This window comes from Chiloscyllium plagiosum, chromosome 3 (assembly GCF_004010195.1).
Source record: "Chiloscyllium plagiosum isolate BGI_BamShark_2017 chromosome 3, ASM401019v2, whole genome shotgun sequence".
In the NCBI taxonomy this organism is placed as follows: domain Eukaryota; kingdom Metazoa; phylum Chordata; class Chondrichthyes; order Orectolobiformes; family Hemiscylliidae; genus Chiloscyllium; species Chiloscyllium plagiosum.
This window is the reverse complement of record NC_057712.1, coordinates 4018697-4038623: the sequence shown is the minus strand read 5'-3', so window position 1 is coordinate 4038623 and position 19927 is coordinate 4018697. Positions and strand designations below refer to the sequence as shown.

General features: G+C 43.1%; 1 protein-coding gene across 1 annotated transcript in view; it reads right to left on the bottom strand.

Moving 5' to 3' along the window:
- fam166c (family with sequence similarity 166 member C) overlaps positions 1 to 19393 on the bottom strand; it is a 34729-nt gene extending 15336 nt beyond the window's left edge. The window contains exons 1-3 of the mRNA XM_043676376.1: positions 18790 to 19393; positions 8040 to 8313; positions 5920 to 6032 (exon numbers count right to left, since the gene is read on the bottom strand). Coding sequence (XP_043532311.1) covers positions 5920 to 6032; positions 8040 to 8313; positions 18790 to 19232 — 830 coding nt within the window. The 5' untranslated portion in view covers positions 19233 to 19393. The remainder of the gene's footprint in view (positions 1 to 5919; positions 6033 to 8039; positions 8314 to 18789) is intronic.
- Positions 19394 to 19927: the final 534 nt, after the last annotated feature.

Sequence of the window (19927 nt, the reverse complement as noted above, 5' to 3'; positions counted from 1 at the left end):
TGGAGGAGTCCAAGGACCTGCATGTCCTTGGTGGAGTGGGAGGGGGAGTTGAAATGTTGAGCTACAGGGTGGTTGGGTTGGTTGGTCCGGGTGTCCCAGAGGGGTTCTCTGAAATGCTCCGCAAGTAGCCGGCCTGTCTCCCCAATATAGAGGAGGCCACATCGGGTGCAGAGGATGCAATAGATGATGTGTGTGGAGGTGCAGGTGAAACTGTGGCGGATATGGACGAGTTGGACCGAAGGGTCTATTTCCGTACTGTACATCTCTATGTCTCTAATTCCCAGGGAGAGAAAAAGAAAGTCAATCTCCCTGAGTATTTTTTTAAAAAAGTAATATTTCAATGGGAGGCTTGAAAATCTTTTCCAGCAACAAACAGAATCAAGAATTAAGTCTTTGATTTCAGCTTCACAACTGAAATGTCAGGATACAAACTTTAAACCAGCAGCTAACCAATGTGAAGTTACATACATTTAACAATTTTCTACTAACCATAATCCCAAAGATACACAAATATCAGATGGTAAGCTGCACACTGGAGCAATCTCATAAAATATTAACACGGTCAAAACTCCTGAACTTCATCCATCCAATGGACCATGTCAAATAGACTGCACCAGGTTTGCTTTGGAGTCACATATCAAGCCATTGATTTAAACAGAATGATCCATCATGTGCAGTAAGCCATGCTGTGGTCTGGAACCACCAGCAATGTTCTTGCTTTCAGTTTTACAATCATCTTGTAATTATTTTTCTGAAGGCACATCAATATAGGGAGATTTAGATGAAAGCACCATTTTAATAAAAAGTTCTTTACTATCATTCAATTTCACTTGGTTTAATTATTTTACGAAATTGAGGTCAGCTGATCCCCCATCAATACCAGACTGATATATTGTGACTATTAAACCTTATTATGGCAAAGTAAATCTAAAACTAATTGGACAATTTTGGAAGCTTCTGCAAATTCTTTCACAGACACTCCCAAACAAAATTAATGCTAAAAACATACCATAAACCTCTAAATCTTGGGAATATTGTGAAAGTAAGCATCCTTTAACATGGGTGTAATTGTAATGGAACATAAAGCACCTTTGTACTAAGAATAAAATTCTGCAATCCAAGCATTCAGTGCTCACACAATTGTCATATTTCTGACAGAAACTTTAGCTTTGATTAGATTAGATTACTTACAGTGTGGAAACAGGCCCTTCGGCCCAACAAGTCCACACCGACCCGCTGAAGCGCACCCACCCAGACCCATTCCCCTACATTTACCCCTTCACCTAACACTACGGGCAATTTAGCATGGCCAATTCACCTAACCTGCACATGGGAGGAAACCCACGCAGACCCGGGAAGAATGTGCAAACTCCACACAGTCAGTCGCCTGAGGCAGGAATTGAACCCAGGCCTCTGGCGCTGTGAGGCAGCAGTGCTAACCACTGTGCCACTGTGCCACCCATCGTATTGAAACGCATACATTTCAAACATAACACAACAGGAATGTATTGTAGAATATTACAGATGTAGATAAATTAGGTTCCAGAAAAATGTTACCTTAAAAATTTGCTAGGAATATTCATGAAGGCAGTGGCACTCCCAGCTAGAGAGTTAGGGATAAGCAGCCAGGAGGACACACCCGGGTTTGATTGGGCGAGTATTGAGTGCTCAGCATGTGGCCTCCACCCTTGGATGGGAGAACGCTCCAACGTTCTCAGAGTCAGGTCAGTCACTCACTGGCAGCTTCCCCATCCCAGCAATCCCACCCGGAGCAGCTCTCTCCCATCCCAGCAATCCCACCCAGAGCAACTCTCTCCCATCCCAGCAATCCCTCCCGGAGCAGCTCCCTCCCATCCCAGCAATCCCACCAGGAGCAGCTCTCCCATCCCAGCAATCCCACGAGAACAGCTCCCTCCCATCCCAGCAATCCCACCCGGAGTGGCTCTCCCATCCCAGCAATCCCACGGGAACAGCTCCCTCCCATCCCAGAAATCCCACCCTGAGCAGCTCTCCCATCCCAGCAATCCCACGGGAACAGCTCCCTCCCATCCCAGCAATCCCACCCGGAGCAGCTCCCTCCCATCCCAGCAATCCCACCTGGAGCAGCTCTCACATCCCAGCAATCCCACCCAGAGCAGCTCACTCATCCTAGCAATCCCATCAGAACAGCTGCCTCATCCCAGTAATCCCACCGGAGCAGCTCCGTCTATCCCAGTAATCCCACCCAGAGCAGCTTTCCCATCCTAGCAATCTCACCCAGAGCAGCTCCCTCTCATCCCAACAATCCCACCCCGAGCAGCTGCCTCTCATCCCAACAATCCCATCCGGAGCAGCTCTTTCATCCCAGCAGTGCCACCCGGAGTGGCTCTGTCCCGTCCCAGCGAGGCCACCTGGAGCAGCAGCCAAGTGGAGCAGCATGGAGGCTTGATTCAAAAGGTAAAAACCAGTCAACAATAAGAGGGTTAGGAGACAATGATGAGGGGGCAAGACAGAGCAGGGAATTGTCATCACCCATTTGGAGCAGGGCCTACACTGGGCACAGATCACAAACGAAGTACTCTTCTGCCAAATGCCCGGATATTGCTGTGCAGTATGTGCAGTGCCCTTGCCCTATTCTCTGGAAGCATTCCAGCAGTGGCATGGGGAAGGCCTTAACAAACAGGCCAGGTGGTTCCCAATAGCAACCCCAGTGCGGGTAAAAGATAATCCCCCAAAAGAAATTCCTACCTCGGGGGGAATGTAAACTTAGCTCTAAGGAAAAGGACACATTCAAAATGTTATCAAATGATATATATCTTATATATCCATCAGGCAGAAGATAGTATCCAACTTGGAAGACTTGTCAGGTAGTAGAAAGTAAGGACTGCAGATGCTGGAGATCACAGTCAAGAGTGTGGTGCTGGAAAAGCACAGCAGGTCAGGCAGCATCCGAGGAACAGGAGAATCGACGTTTCGGGCATGGTGTAGTGGTATTGTTGTTAGACTAGTAATCCAGGGATACAGAAAATAATTTGAGGACTTGGTTTTGAATCACACCATGATGATCTAATGGGAGCTTTTGACCAAGTATGGCATCAAGGAGCCATAGCAAAACTAGAGTCATGGGATCTGGGAGGGAAGACTCATTGGAGAACTACATAGCACATGGGAAGGTGTTTGTGATTGTTGGACATTGGAAATCATAGTTCCCTGACATCTCTACAGGAGGTCCTCAGGGTAGTGTCCTAGACCCAGCTTTCTTTAGCAGGATCATCAAAGACCATCCTTCAGTCAGACCAAAGTTGGGATGTTTGCTCATGTTCAGTGTCATTCACAACTCCTCGGATACACGGCCATATACAATCCAAGTTTGGACTGACAAATGGCGAGTAATATTCCTGCCACACTGTACCAGGCAATGACTATCTCCAACAAGAGAGACCCTGGCTATTGCCCCTCAACATTCAATGACATTACCATCAGTGAATCTCCTACATCAACAGCCAGAGGTTACAACTGACTAGAAATGAATTGGACTAGCCATATAAATACTGTGATTACAAGAGCAGGTCAGAGGCTGGGAATCGAGCAGCAAATAACTCATCTCCTGTCCCTAAAGCCTTTCCACCACCTACAAGGCAGAGGGTAATAGCAAATATCTCACTGCTGCAAAATGGCTACTGCCTTTACCAAGTAGCTGCTGATGTGCGGCAATGGGTGAGTAAGTCAAAAAATGAAGATGTTATTCTTATCAATGACCACATAATACCACAGAGAATGTTGCTTTGTGTTAATAACTAATGACTGGCAATATAATGAATTATGTTTAGACGGCGCACACCGCATGCTATGCCAGGTTCCTCTGCTCATTTATTGGGATGTGGTTGAAAGAGATTCTGCAGCCCTCTGACCATGACTCCATGTGCTCACTCCTCTGTGTCCCAAGGTTTTGAGTTCTCCCACTCCAAGACTTTAACAAACCAAATCAAGGCTGTCAGAAGTGCTGAATTTTGCGTGAATCCATAACCCAGGATCCCCTCTGCCCTCTCAGGAGCACATGAACAAAATCCCATTCACTGTTTCAATAGACAGCAAGGGGAGTTGGCCGGATCAGTATTTATCCCCTCAATCAATATCACAAAAAAAGCCCTGATGATCTTATTGTTTGTGAGACCATGCTGTGCCCAAATTGATGACAGTGCTCCCCACACTGCAACAATGACTACTGTTCAAAACTATTCCATTCACAGTAAAGCACTTTAGGACATGAAAGATGCTATATAATTGTCCGTCTTCCTATATCTTAGCCAACCTGTAAGGGGCAGGAAGTTGAGAGGGGATGTGAGGAATTTGCTTTCTCCCAGAGGGTGATGGGAATCTGGAACTCACTGCCTGGAAGAATGATCAAGGCAGAAACCCTCATGACATTTAAGAAATACACTGTATTCCGAAATGCACTTGCAGACCCAAGTGCTTGAAAATAGGATCGGAATAGTTAGGTGGTTGTTATTGACCAGCACAGACTCTGTGGGCTGAAGGGCATTTTCCTGTGCTGTAGACCTCAGTTACTCGATGACTTCCTACTTGCTGGGAAGAGTTCCATACTGATATTGCTCAAGAAGCTTGACAGCATCTTGGGTAATGTAGCCATGTCCACAAACATTCACTCACTCCACTACTGATGCTCAGTAGCAGCAGTGTGTACCATTTATATTTTGCCCTGCAAACATTCATCTTTAGACATCCTTCTACATCCACATTTACTTACCATCTATAATGACAAGGGCAACAGACACATGGGAATGCCACTATCTACAGGTCTGTCTCCAAGTCTCTCTGTCAAAGTCCCGACTTAGTATGATATCGCTGTTCCTTCACTGTCACTGGGTCAAAATCCTGCAACTGTCTCCTTAACAGAATATAGGCAAAAGTGAGGACTGCAGATGCTGGAAACCAGAGTTTAGATCAGAGTGGTGCTGGAAAAGCACAGGAGGTCAGGTAGCATCTGAGGAGCAGGAAAATCGATGTTTCGGGCAAAAGCCCTTCATTAGGAATAGAGGCCAGGATATACCTGTATCAAACTGACTCCAATGATTCAGGATTCCAGTTCACCACCACCTTCTCACAGAGCTTAGGGATGGGCATTAAAAGCTGGCCCAACCAGGGAAGTCACATGGACAAATAGTTTAAAATTGGTTGGAGTAATTTTCTATACATTAGCCTGTGTCATATAGTAATTTCCTATACATTAGCCTGTGTCATATATGCCATGCACATAAACCATGAGGTTTGGACTCATTGGCAGTAACTCATGATAGGTCTGCAGTGGTATAGAGTCACATGTGACTGCTATATGAACATATCTTGAGATGAGATTTTCAGTCAGACCACTGCACTGTCTATTTCCTGTCTAGTTTGCACATTCTCCCTGTGTCTGCATGGGTTTCCTCCGGGTGCTCCGGTTTCCTCGCACTGTCCAAAGATGTGCAGGTTAGGTGGGTTAGCCATAGGAAATGGAGAGTTGCAGGGATAGGGTAGGAGGGCAGGTCTGGGTGGGATGCTCTTTGGAGGGTTGGTATGGACCTGATGGGCTGAATGGCCTGCTTCCATATTGTAGGGATTTGATGATTAAACCTGTAATATAGTAAAAAGGCCCTCCACTATTTATGGAAAATGTACTTGTTTAGGGGTACCCACAAAATGTTTTTGGAAAATCTTATTATTTGCCAGTACATGATTAGTGTGTGAATTATACTGAAATATAGATTGCACATGTAGAGGTACGTTAGAAAGGAAATGGAATTTAAATTTCTGGCTTTCCGTAATTCTTATAATTTCTTACCAAACAGTAAGAAATCTGTTATGCACCATTTCACCAAATGATCTGTTACAATAATAGTCATAATTCATTTTGAGTTCATTCAACCCTATCATACTCACATATTCGGTAAACAAGGGAATTTGTCCACCTCTGTTCCAGCCATCACAAAATGATCAACTCTGGGTATAGTGCCTGTCTTATCCTTGTAGTTCTCCCGGTGTTGTTGGGCTAACTGTTGTGAAAATACATTTTAAAACAGATTTCATAAAGAATTAATTGGCATTATTCCTTGTTCCCACTTTGATTATGTATGATCACAATGTTCAGGCCTTCCTGGTAATTTGCTCTCCCATAATTTTCTCTGGCAACACTGTAAGAATTAACCTTTCCTTTGTTACTTCAGCTCCGCAATACAACAGCCTGATTTTGTGTACAGTCCATGGTGTCCATGTACTTAGATCCCTGAAAGTTGCCACCCAGGTTGACAGGGTTGTTAAGGTGGCATACTGTGTGTTAGCTTTTATTGGTAGCGGGATTAGTTTCGGAGCCACAAGGTCATGCTGCAGCTGTACAAAACTCTGGTGCAGCCGCACTTAGAGTATTGTGTACAGTTCAGGTCACCGCATTACAGGAAGGATGTGGAAGCTTTGGAAAGGGTTCAGAGAAGATTTATTGGGATGTTGCCTGGTATGGAGGGAAGGTTTTACGAAGAAAGGCTGAGGGACTTGAGGCTGTTTTCATTAGAGAGAAGAAGGTTGAGAGATTACTTAATTATGACATATAAGATAATCAGAGGGTTAGATAGGGCGAGCAGTGAGAGCCTTTTTCCTCGGATGGTGATGGCTAGCATGAGGGGACATAGTTTTAAATTGAGGGGTGATAGATATAGGACAGATGTCAGAGGTAGTTCCTTTACTCAGAGAATAGTAGGGGCATGGAATGGCCTGCCGACAACAGTAGTAGACTCAACGATGTTAAGGGCATTTAAATGGTCATTGGATAATCATATGGATGATAATGGAACAATGTAGGTTAGATGGGCTTTAGATTGGTTTCACAGGTGAGTGCAACATTGAGGGCCGAAGGGCCTGTACTGCGCTGTAATGGTCTATGTTCCTCAGCATTAACACCTTTGGTGCTGAACACAAAGTATATTGTGTAGGGAGATCCAGTGATCCGTCTGGAGATAATTTCAGATCTCTGCCTGTGCAGTGATATTGTAGCTGATGATAGTGACACCTTCACACTAACCAATCAGCCAATCACATTAAATGACTTCAACTGACACACAAACAGGAAACTAAACGCTTTATTTTTACATCAAGCACCAACTAAAGATTGAGATGTGCATGTATGGGGTAAAGATGGAAGTCTATTCTGAAAAAAAGCTTTTTAAAAGATGATTTAAGCAAACTAAGGCCCGATGCCTTACCAGCTCTCCATTGTAGAGGAGAATGGTGAGGAAGGAACAGAAAGGTGTTTACTTAAGACAGTATGCTTTCAGATAGACAAGTTGGAGGTGATAAAATTCCTCCTCAGGTGAAAAAAACAATTCTCTGTGCATTGAAACAAAATGACCAACTGCTAACAGGGAGCATTTTTTAAAGAAAAGTTGTTTCGTAAAACATTTTCAGATTTAATAATAGTTGTGTTTGCAAATATCTCTGACCCATTACAGGTTAAATAAGTCACTCATGAGATTTATGAACCATTAATTTATGTTGACAGCTTGGAAAAAAAATACTCATGATTTTAATGCTAATAGTTTTGATTTTTCTAAACAGTTTGTATTTTGATGTATGGTTGACAAATGTGTAGCTGGTTAATGAAATCATCATCTTATCTCTTAGTCAATGATGTGACATCACTTTAATAATTACAGCAGAATTACAAACTGTAGAAGGTTCTTCTGCTGTCAATTATATCACTTGCAGGGGTTTCAATCTTGAATTTAAAACTGACTAATGTTGGCAAGGAACTGCTGGTCCAAATCTCTTTTGTAAGCATGATATTTTACGCTTTCTTATACGCAGATGAACTGAGTCCTGTGATAACATTCTGAGTTCTGGAGAGAATGGCTATCCATTTGAAAACCTCCAAACATGAGCCCAACGGTGTGCATGAAATATTAGAAAGCATCTGTTTTATGTGGCCAAAGGACAATGTGAAATTATGGAGAATGTGGATATCAATCACCTCTGTTCACATTAAAAGTAATTGTCTGATTATTTCATCTTACCTTATCAAACTTTTTCAATTCTTCATTTCTGTCAAAATCCACATCATACCTGGACCATTTGGGACCGAATAACCATCTATTCCAGTTGTGAGACCGATCCGCTATTACAAGAGTGGGGTCATTGGAGTAAACTGTTGGAAATTGCCCTCCTTTGCTGTAAGGACTCTGACTTGTATTCAGAGCTGAGAGACGGAAATCTTGGAAGTACTTCCTGGTAGCATTTCCATAAGTATCACCATATGTAAAATTTATGGTCGGGACATAACCACGGTATCTGGAAACAAGAATATAACAAATAACAGAAGTTCAATTCAGTCCGTACATATCAACGATTCTTCAATGATGCTTAAGGATTACACAGTAAGGAAGATTGTGATCTGGTCAGATATTTATTCCATCTGCATGCTCTGCAAGGAAGTTCTTGAGGGGTATATTACCCTCCCTCGTATGTAATGAAGACATTTTAGTTAAACAGTCACCTCTGGAGGTAGCAGCCTTTAGGAGTTGGCAGGAAGTGATCAGATAATGGGACTTCTGACAGTGTCACAGTCCTGCTAATAATTGTTCATGAGGAGTGGGTGTCACTGACTTGGTCAGCATTTATTGGTCATTCCACAGAAACGGTAATGGTGAGCTGCCTTCTTGAACTGCTCCAGATCTTGGGGTGAAAGGACATCCAGAGTGGTGTTAAGAAGGGAGCTCCAAGACTTTGACTCAGACATAGTGAACAAACGGTGCTGCTATGCCAAGTCAGCATGGCATGTGATTTGGACAGGTACCTGCAGGGGGTGATGATAAGATACTGTTAGAGGAGATTTGATGAATTTTTGAGAGTCTGTAATTAGGGAATCAAACCATTGTGTATTGTCCATGAGAGTTGACAAAGAAGGAGATTGGTTCAGTCAATATAGTTTATTATTGTATGACCAAAACTCAGAGATGTACTGCAAGATTTATTCATTCCTGATTAACCTCAATAGGCTGGGAAATGCAATTAATGTTGGGTTTTAATACCAACTGCAACAAGTCTATTTCACGTTTATAGTTGGAGCACACATGTGAGGGACCTCACTTTCTTTTCCTCTTTACGGTATTCGAGTCTGATTGATCAGAGGAGCTTCTAATACTATTTTAACTCACCTCTCTGTCGTTAGGCTCTGTCAATGCTCTACCTTGAATATCCCTCGCCACCGTCGATGCTGCCTGAGCTCAGGGCAAGAAGTAGGAGAAGGAAAAGAACAAGAAATGAGAGAAAAACACGAGAGAAAAGCAGTGGGAGTAGATGAGCCCCAGCTCAGGAGGCCCACTCTGCCACCATCTTGATGATGCTTTGTAATCCTAAAGGGGACTCTGACCTATTAGAAATGTAATTCAGAGCTTAGGCAGGGACTGCAAAAGCAGTCCTGACCCAATTAAATGAAAATGAGAACCAGACTGTCACCCTGAAGAGATATGAAGACTGTCTCCAGGTTATCATGCAGGAGGCTGGAAGAACAAAGCAAGCTCGGCAGCATCAGGAGGTGGACAGGTTGATGTTTCGGGTGGAACTTTTCTTCATGATGTTGCCTTGCTTGCTGTGATCTTCCAGCCTCCTGCATGTCTACCTTGGATTCCAGCATCTACAGCTTTTTTGTCTCGATCCAGGTTATCACAGCTCTCCAAATATAATTAATGCGAGATGATGTGGACCAGCTGCTCAGATTATTCCAAAAAATAATTGCTGCAGTAATCTCAGCATATAGGAATGCTATTTCTTTAATCAAATAAGGGGCTAATGATACTCGCTCACTGATATTTCTTCGATAATGGAGTTTTATTTTCTTAAATAAAATGGATGGCTGTTTGAAATGTTGTTACTTTATAATATTCTGATGAATCTCCAACTTTTCTTCCATGACAACCATGTCTCAGCCTTATACTGTTATTGTAAAATGGATCAGCTTTTCAATTGCAGCATGATGAATCTGAATAGCATCACAAATGTTTTACTTTACAGTTTATTTAACATGACAAAACAAAATTTCACTGGGTTGGGATTGTTGTCTTATAAGAGTACATCAACTAAAAAAAAAAGTTTCAGGAAATATTTCTTTAAAGAGGATGCTTGTGAAGAAAATTTGGAGGTTAAATTGGTTCCCAGCAGTCGTACAAAATAAGCAAATGGTGAAATGTCAGTCAATTTTACAAATCAGACACTGTAAAACTGAAACTTTCAAGGTGTCAAACCTCTTACCAGAAATAGTGCAGCATGACACTAAATTCTTTTTCCTGAAATCATAGATGGATAGACAAAGTATGATGGTTAAAGAGATGAGGTAATACTGTGCTGAAAATGTCCTGTATTCTCCTTTAATGCAGAGTAAATGTGCAGCAGTGGAAGGTACATTGTTTCAGGTTAGTAATGTGACATCAGGATGAGGTGAGGTGCTCCTTGGAGGGTCAGTGCAAATTCGATGGACTGAATGGCCTTTTTCCACACCAAAGGGGTTCTGTGATTCTAATATAAAGGATACCATTATATCAGCAGCAAATACAGTAGACTAGACACAGTTGACTAGAACTAGAGGATGCAGTTTAAAAATATGGGAACTTCATTTAAAATTGAGAAGAGAAGTTTTTTTTGGAGGGTTATGAGTCTTGGGAACTCTCTTCCCCAAACAACAGTGGAGGCAGAGTCATTCAACCCTCCATTAGGGTGGAGCTAGATAGCCTTGGATTCCCTACTGACTCAAGAATCTATTGGAGTTGTCGGGAATATGGAGTTAAAGCCATAATCTGATCAGTCATGTTCTTAGTGCATGGCACAGCAGACTTGAGGGGCTGAGTGGCCTACTCCAGCTTCTAGTTTGTATATACATACACATATCCCAGATCTTCCAGTCAGTATTGAGACTACATGTGGATAGTTCTGTCCCCTGGCTATTTCAGCTGGCTGAAGTATCTATGGGTCATCCATGAGGAAATCCAGGACAACGGGGGAATGGACAAAGCCAGGACACCTCTCTCTTTCCTGAGACTAGCTGCCACAGCCAGATCTGTTTTTAAAGTCTCCAGTTGTTGAGTGCATGAGAGAGTAGTTGGTAATTGAATGGGAAAGATGCCTCAGGTTGTGTTGGCAGGTTAATGAGGCTGAGGAGTGAGGTCGGATTATGACTGGAGTCACTGTTGTGGTGGCCAGTCCAGTTGTGTTGGTTGACCACTGAGTCAGACCATGTATTAACACATAATGTTTCCAGCTTAGGTATCCAGCCAAGTGCCAGGGAATCTGGTCCAAGTCTCAGACTCTGAGCTCAGCATTAGAGACATTTGTAGAGTTCCAGGAAGTAGAAACCAGCCTATCAGAAGTAGGAAATTCCCAGGAAATTTTAACACAGAATGCTTGTCAGGACTATATCAGGTATATGCAATCTCTGATGTGGATATGGGAGGGTTTGGGTTAAGAATAATCAAGATTGATAATAAGCACACAGAATGCAACGCTGCTTATAAACAGGAGAAACTATGCAATATCAATACATCCTGACTAATCAAACCATCTGAATACTAAATAGTGTGTTCTATATTTCTTTATAGAGAACCCAGAAGTGTAGCCTGTTGCAGCACAGAGGGAATTTAGCCCAGTATCAGTATAACAATAATCCTAGCTCCCTAGGCTGCATTTATTGTCAATGTCAATGTCAACATAACACAGCACAGAGACCATGCAGACAAACATGTCTTTGCACTGCCTCACCATGGCAGCTGCCTGGAACAAAGATGGCACTGCTGGGTTGAGTTAAATACCTGTGCATCAGTTCTTGTTCAAGCGTAAAATCTACATTCAATCTATCTGAACGAGCGTAAAACTGGGCAGACAATCCAGTTTCACTCAACAACAAAAACAGAAGTTGCTGGAAAAGCTCAGCAGGTCTGGCAGCATCTGTGATGAGAAATCAAAGTTAACACTTCAAGTCTGGTGACCATTCCTCAGAACTGTTTTGCTCAATGGCTTCTGAGCAGTCATCTTGGAGCTCACCTCTGCTCTGGACCAGAGGACAAGCCTTAATGGCATATTCAATGTCTGTAGCGAGGCTGGCGTCTACCAATACCCCAGGTTAGAGCTATAACTGGCTCCTGGTCACAGAATTGTGTTTGGTTCGAACAGGCCTTCACACTCCAAACTTCATTAATGCTGTAAGGGAAACACAGGCATTGCTGTTGCCCACAGGGATGTCAAAGCACTTCGGAAAATATCATTGTTGCTGTCATCACCAGTCTCTAGGTGGTTGCCATTTTTGCCAGCCATCCACATTAGATCCATACTTTTTCTAAATTCCTTCTTAAACTTATTATTTAACCAGCTTTTATTTTAGATTCCCTACAGCGCGGAAACAAGCCCTTAGACCCAACAGGTCCACACTGACCCTCCGAAGAGTAACCCACCCAGACCCATTCCCCTACCACTATGGGCAATTTAACTTGGGCCAATCCACCTGAACTGCACATCTTTGGATTGTGGGAGGAAACCGGAGCAAACCCATACAGACACGGGGGAGAATGTGCAAACTCCACACAGTCGCCCGAGGCTGGAATTGAACCTGGGTCCCTGGTGCTGTGAGGCAGCAGTGCTAACCACTGAGTCACCCTCATTCTTTTAGTCAATGTTTCACAGAGCATCACAATTTTCAGCTTCTGTGACATTTGATTCCTGGCCTTCTGCCATTAGAAACACTGGGTCCTTATTTACACTATCAAAACATTTCATCTTCTTAAACAGCTTTGCTGAGTCTCCCCCTCACCTTCTCCACTTCTTAACGATCTACGTAACTTTGCCGAAGATGTATTGAAAGAGGTATCTGATGTGATTCGCAGATATTCAGTATTGTTTCGATAGTCAGCAGAGTCATTGTGGTTTGAACAACAGGCTGATCCTTGTTGAGATTTCACATTAAAAGGAAATGAAAGCCATTTGAGCAACTGGAATTTTCTTGGAGCTGAATTTGCATGATGGGCCCTCAAATATTACACGTTTCACATGTGAATTCTTTACTATTTCTAATTCTGCTTATACCATGTCGAGCTTTAACATTTGATAAGCTCTTCCATTTTAAATAAATTACTTCAAAGATGTGGCGAGGTACTCAGACATACAGTGAAAACCGTAGCTGGCATAAAACTTGGGACTTTAGTAAACAGTGAGGAAGATGGCAATAGGCAACAAGGAGTCATAAACAGGTTGGTAAAGTGGGCAGGCAGATGGTAATTGAAGTTCAATGGTTTGGTTTGGGCACCAGGAGAAGAACACAAGAACAAAGAGCAGGAGTGGGCCACCTGGGCCCTCGAGCTCTCTCCACCCCACAATAAGATCATGGCTGGTCTTCTCGTGGACTCAGCTCCACTTACCCGCGTTTTCACCATATCCCTTACTTCCTTTATTTTTCAAAAAAGTCTCTACCTTGGATTTAAAAGTGATTACTGACGTCGCGTCAACTACTTCCCTGGCCAAGGAATTCCACAGACTAACAACCCTCTGGGTGAAGAAGTTCCTTCTCAGTTCAGGTCTAAACCTGGTCCCTCTAATCTTGAGACCATACCCTCTTGTCCTAGTTTCACCTACCAATGGAAACATCCTGTCTATTTCTATTCTATCAATTCCCTTCATAATTTCACGTTTCTATAAGATTCTTCTAAATTCCAATGAATATAATCCCAGTCTACTCAGTCTCTCCTCATAAGCCAACCCCCTCAACTCCAGAATCAACCTAGTGAACCTCCTCTGCACCCCCTCCAGTGCCAGTGCATCCTTTCTCAAGTAAGGAGACCAAAACTGCATGCAGTACTCCAGGTGTGGCCTCAGCAGTACCTTGTACAGATGTAACATTACCACTCTTTAGCAATGAAGGACTAAATTCCATTTGCCTTCCTAATTACCTGTTGTACCTGCAGACCAGCCTTCTGCAATTCATACACAAGGACACCCAGGTCCCTCTGCATAACAGCATGCTGCAACATTTTACCGTTCAAGTAATAATCCCTTTTACTGTTACTCTGACCAAAATGCACAACTTCACATTTATTAACATTGTATTCCATCTGCCAGACCTTTGCCCACTCACTCAATGTATCTACGTTCCTCTGCAAAGTTTCACAGTCCTCTGCACACTTTGCTCTGCCACTCATCTCAGTGTCATCAGCAAATTTTGACACCAAACACATGGTCCCCAACTCCAAATCATCAATATAAATTGTAAATAATTACATTGCCAACATCGATCCCGGAGGAACAGCACTGATTGTCAGCCAGAATAACACTCATTTATTCCCACTCTTTGCTTCCTGTCAGTCAACCAATCCTCTATCCACGCTAATACTCTACCCCAACACCATGAATTCTTATGTTATGCAGCAGCCCCATGTGCAGCTCCTTGTCAAAGGCCTTTAGAAAATCTAGGTACACCACTTCCACTGGGTCCCCATTGTTTACCTTGCCTGAAGTATCTTCGTGAAATTCCAAAAGATTTGTGAAGCATGATCTTCATGAACCCATGTTGCATCAGTACAATGGGACAATTTACTTTGAGATGCCCTGCTATTTCTTCCTTGATAATAGGCTCAAGCATCTTCCCCACTACAGAGGTTAAGCTCACTGGTCTATAATTCCCCATCTTTTGTGTACTTGTCTTTGTAAACAGTGGTGTCACATTTGCTAATTTCCAATCTGCTGGGACTGCCCCAGAGTCCAGCAAATTTTGGCAAATTATCACCAGTCCACCTGCTATTTCTCCCACCATCTCTTTTAGTTCCCTAGGATGCATTGCATCAGGGCCAGGAGACTTATCTATCCTTAGCTCCATTAGCTTGCCCAACACTAACTCTTCTGTAATAATGATTGTTTCCAGGTCCTTACCTACCTTTGTCTCTGTCACTTACTGGCATGTTATTAGTGTCTTCCACTGTGAAGACTGATACAAAATACCTGTTTGCTGCCTCAGCCATTTCATCATATCCCGTAACTAACTGCCCCTTCTCATCCTCTAAAGGACCAACATTTACTTTAGCCACTCTTCTTCATTTTATATATTTATAGAAACTTTTGCCAACTGTCTTTATATTCTGAGCTAGTTTTTTCTCATGTTCTTTCTTACCTTTCTTTATAGCTCCTTTTGTGGCTTTCTGTTGACCTTTAAAGTTTCCCAACTTTCTGGATTCCTGCTGTTTTTGGCCCTTTTATATGCCTTCTCTTTTACTTTGATAGCCTCCCATATTTCCTTGGACACCCATGGCAGATTATCCCTTTTCTTATAGTCCATCCTTTTCACTGGGATATACTTTTGTTGAGCACTTTGAAAAATTGCTTTGAAGGTCCTCCACTGCTCATCAACTGTCCCACCATAAAGTCTCTGTTTCCAGTCTACTTTAGCCAATCCTCCCTCATTCTACCATAGGCCCCCTTATTCAAGCACAGGACCCTAGTATCGGATTTTATCTTCACACTCTCCATCCGTATTTTAAATTCAACCATTCTGTTATCACTCCTTCCGAGAGGTTCCCTGACTATGAGGTCATTAATTATTCCTGTTTCATTACACAGGACCCGATCTCGCATAGCTTGCTCCCTCATCGGTTCCATTACATACTGTTCATGAACCCTATCACGGATTCACTCAACAAACCCCTCCTCAAAGCTACCCTGACCGAGCTGGTTCAACCAATCTACATGCAGATTAAAACTCCCCATGATAATAGCCATACCATTTTTGCAGGCATTAGTTGTTTATTGCCCATCCCAATGTGATGTTATTATGTGATGGCCTATGGACTACGCCTATCAGTGACTTTTTCTTCTAGGAATTCCTAATTTCCACCTAAATGGATTCGACCTCATGCTCCATAGAACCTGTCCCATCTCTCAGCACAGCCCTGATGCCATCCTTGAATATGAGAGCTACACCACCTCCCTTGCATTCCTGTCTGTCCTTTTGAATAGTCTGGTACCCCTGGATATTTAATTCCCAACCATGACCATTCTGCAACCATGTCTCCATGATGGCTATCAAATCATATTAGCTCATGATGATTTGTGTCATTAACTCAACAACCTTGTTCCGAATGCTACGAGCATTCAGGTAAAGTGCTCTTATGCTAGTTTCCTTACCATCGTGATTCACAACATCTCTAATATCTCCTGAGTTACCCTTCATGTTTGCTTCTTTCATAGTCTGCCTTGAACTTAAACCCTCCTGCACACATACTAACCTGCTGCTTCCCTTTTCATTTATCACCATACTTCCTGTTGCTTTCCCTCCCCCCCCCCCCCGCCTCTGCTCGACTCACAAATTTAAAGTCCTACTGACCACCCTATTTATCCTTTTTGCTAGAACACTGGTTCTGGATCAGTTCAGATGGAGACCCGTTCCCATTGGTACAGATACCTCCCAGTTCCAAAACTGATGCTAATTCCCCATGACATGGAATCCCTCTTTCCCACACCACTCCCTTAGCCATGTGTTTATTTCCCTAATTTTCTTATCTCTATGCCAATTTGCACGTGACTCTGGTAGTAATCCGGAGATTATGACTCTTGAGGATCTGTTCCTTAATTCTGTTCCTAGTGCTTTATACTCCCCTAACTGGTCCTCCATCCTAGCCTTGCCTATGTTGTTAGTCCCAAAGTGGACCATAACTCGATCCTCCCCTCCTGCTCTGATATCCTTTCAAGCCAGTCGGAGATGTCCTGCACCCGGGCACTGGGTAGGAAACACGCCCTGCGGGACTCCCAATCTGGCTCACAAAGGATACTATCTAACCCCTAATTACAGAATCCCCGATAACTTGTCTTTTTGCTTTCCCCTCTTGAATGGCCTTCTGCACCATGGTGCCATGGTCAGCTGGCTCATCCTGCCCACAGCCAACGCTGCAGAGACAAGAGGGACAATGCTAGCTAAATGGTACCATTTTAAAGGAGATATAAGAACAGAGGTACCTTGCTGGGAAGAATGAGACAAAATAAACAAAATGGTGCAATCTTACAGGGATGCATTACAGAGGTTTGAAGGCTTGGTGTACATATCTTTGAAGATGGCAGAACAAATTAACATGGCACTTAATAAAACACATGGAGATTTGTAAATCAACCTACAGACATAAAAGTTATGCTTCACCTTATAAACACTCCTTCAGTTCCAATTAGAATGTTGTGTCCACATCTGACAAGTGTGCTTTAAGAAGAAATGTAAAGGCTTTGTCAAAGTTACAGAAGAAATTGACTGGGTTAGTTCCGAGGATGAGGAATTATAGTTACATGGAGATATTGTAGAGGATGGAATTGTTCTCCGTACGGTAGACAAAACCAGGAGGAGATTTCTTGCAGGTTCTCAAAACTTGGAAGGGTTTAGACAATTTCTCTTTATTTATGCTGTTTCCAGGGTATACTGCCTGATAGGCTGGTAGGAACCTATTTAATAGCAATTATCAAAAGGGAGTTTGACCAAGGCAATAAAAAAGGAAAGAGTTGGGAAATGGTCTGCTGTTCAAATGAGAAGGTGCAGACATAATGATCTGTACTGTATAAATCAACATTTGAGACCATTTTATCAACAGAATGGACACACCTCTGTTGCAGGTGGGATTTGGGCCTGGATAATTTAGCCCAAACATAAGGATGCCATCACAAGATACTCTTACACGTCCCTCTGAGCCCATTTGAGATTGTCTTATCAAATTGTCAATTATTCATTGCTAGGACTGCTAACCATCCAGGACTGACCTGAATTCTCCAGAAAGTAAAGATTAATTTCCAGGAAACTGTTGTGTGCAGTGCTGGAGAGAAAAGAAACATAAGGGTATTTTAAAAATGATTGTTTTTTTCTGTCATTATTTTACAAACATTTCCCCTCACCATTGAAAACTGGGAAATAAAGAGTGGCAGGCCAGCATCGGTCTGGTAGCAGTGAGATGTCAGGCTATCCAATCCAAGTATCACAAGGAAGGCTCTGTTGGCTGGCTAATACAGGTAGGTGCGCCCAAACACATGAACAGAATGAACCTCTAATTTCAAATCTAATATCGATCTTGACCCCTGTGCAACTCCACTGCCATCCTGACAAGAACCCCTTTATCCCCATTCTCTGTCTTGTACCAGTCAGCCAATCCCTGTTCCATGCCAGTGCCTTGCCCTAATGCCGTGGGAGGGCAAGTGGTTTTATTTTTGTGCAACTATAATTCTACCTCAGGGCAAATCTGGCTGAGTTTGGAAATGACTGATCTTTTGGAGGCCTTGGGTCAAGTGTAACTTACGAAGCATTATGAACTGGAACAGAAATGTTTTGTGATTTAACATAGCAAACTGTTGTTTTTCTGAAAACAAAACCATAAAATATATAAACAGAAAGATATAGACCTGGGGGTTGGGGCTGAAGTGACAAAACATTCCTGCTGAGGCTGTGTAAAATCTCAGTTCAGCTCTGGATTGCTGAGCCTGAGTGATTTTAAGCAAGAACACTGCGACCTCCTCAGTCATATTTCTAGGACACCCCAATCAACACAAATCCTGATATCGAATATTCTCAAGGTATCATTAATCTTTTCAAAAAAACAAAATAACTGCAGATATTGGAACTCAGAAACAGAAATTGCTGGAGAAACTCAGCAGGACTTAACTTCTGAGGAAGGGTTGTTGGACCCGAAACGTTAACTTTGATTTCTCTCCACAGATGCTGCCAGACCTGCAGAGCTTTTCCAGTAATTCCTGTTTTTGTTTCATTAACCTTACCCTGGCATTAAGGCAGGAGGAATGTATGTCGCATTGTAGTTAGTTATGAGGGTCCCGGCACTCCTAGAAGCCATGGTTTCACCGAGGTTTGCCTGGGAAATAACAAGCCGAGTGGGAACTCTCTCTCTCTCTCTCTGTCTCTCTGCTGGAGTGAGTTGTGGTGAACACAGCATTCCCCCTACCCGCTCCACCCCTGGGAGCTGGTCTCCAGTCACCATCAGCTGGGCCGGTGTAACAAACTGTCTCCAGGCAACAGCGGCACGCTGCCAGCACAGAGCAGGAAGCGGACGCAGCCCTCCCTGCCTCCTGCTCCAACCAGGGGGAGAGCTAACTGCACACCAACCCAAACTGAAACTCAGCACGGCCGGCACCTTCTGTCCAGAGGGAAACACAGAGTTAACGTTTGAAGAAGGCTCACTTTTTGTTTTCAGTTTCTCCAGCATTCCTGGCGCTGCTCTGTGCTATTGATTGATGCAAATATAGCCCAAAGCATTCCCCACAAAACCCACTGCCTGCGGCTTTATACTGCTTTCATCCATTTCCAAAATGCCCCGAGTGTGGTCCAGTTCCGAGGAAGGGCCGTTCCAGCCGAAACATTAACTCTGGTTTCTCTCCAAAATCGCTGCTGAGCTTTTCCAGCAATACCTGTTTTTTACCCCCGGAACATATTTGCTTGTTACTGTCTCTCTAACAGCCGCATGGTAGTCACAGCCTGGTCAGCCAGGGACGCGAGCTCATAATCCCACCAGCCCACCTTGGGGATTTAAATTCTGCTAATTGCATGAAACCTGAATAAAAATATAGTGGTGACCCTGAAACTAACAGGTCCCAATAAAAACAAATTATTGCCGAGGCTGGAAATCTGAAAGAAACTAAGGTAATGCTGGAGGAAGATGGCTGGTCTGACACCGTCTGTGAAAAAAGAGTTAATGTTTCAACTCTGGATGCGTGTAAAAACCCAGCTAATTCTAGAATGCCCCTTTTTTAAAATCTGCTTTTCTGTCTTGTGCTGGACATTTTTGTGATTGCTTGTCTCTTAACTGCTCTGTGAAGCAGCCCAGCAAACCATTCTGTCGTACTCAAGAAACTAGTTCATCACCAACTTCTCAAGGGTAATTGGACATGGGCAATGAACGTG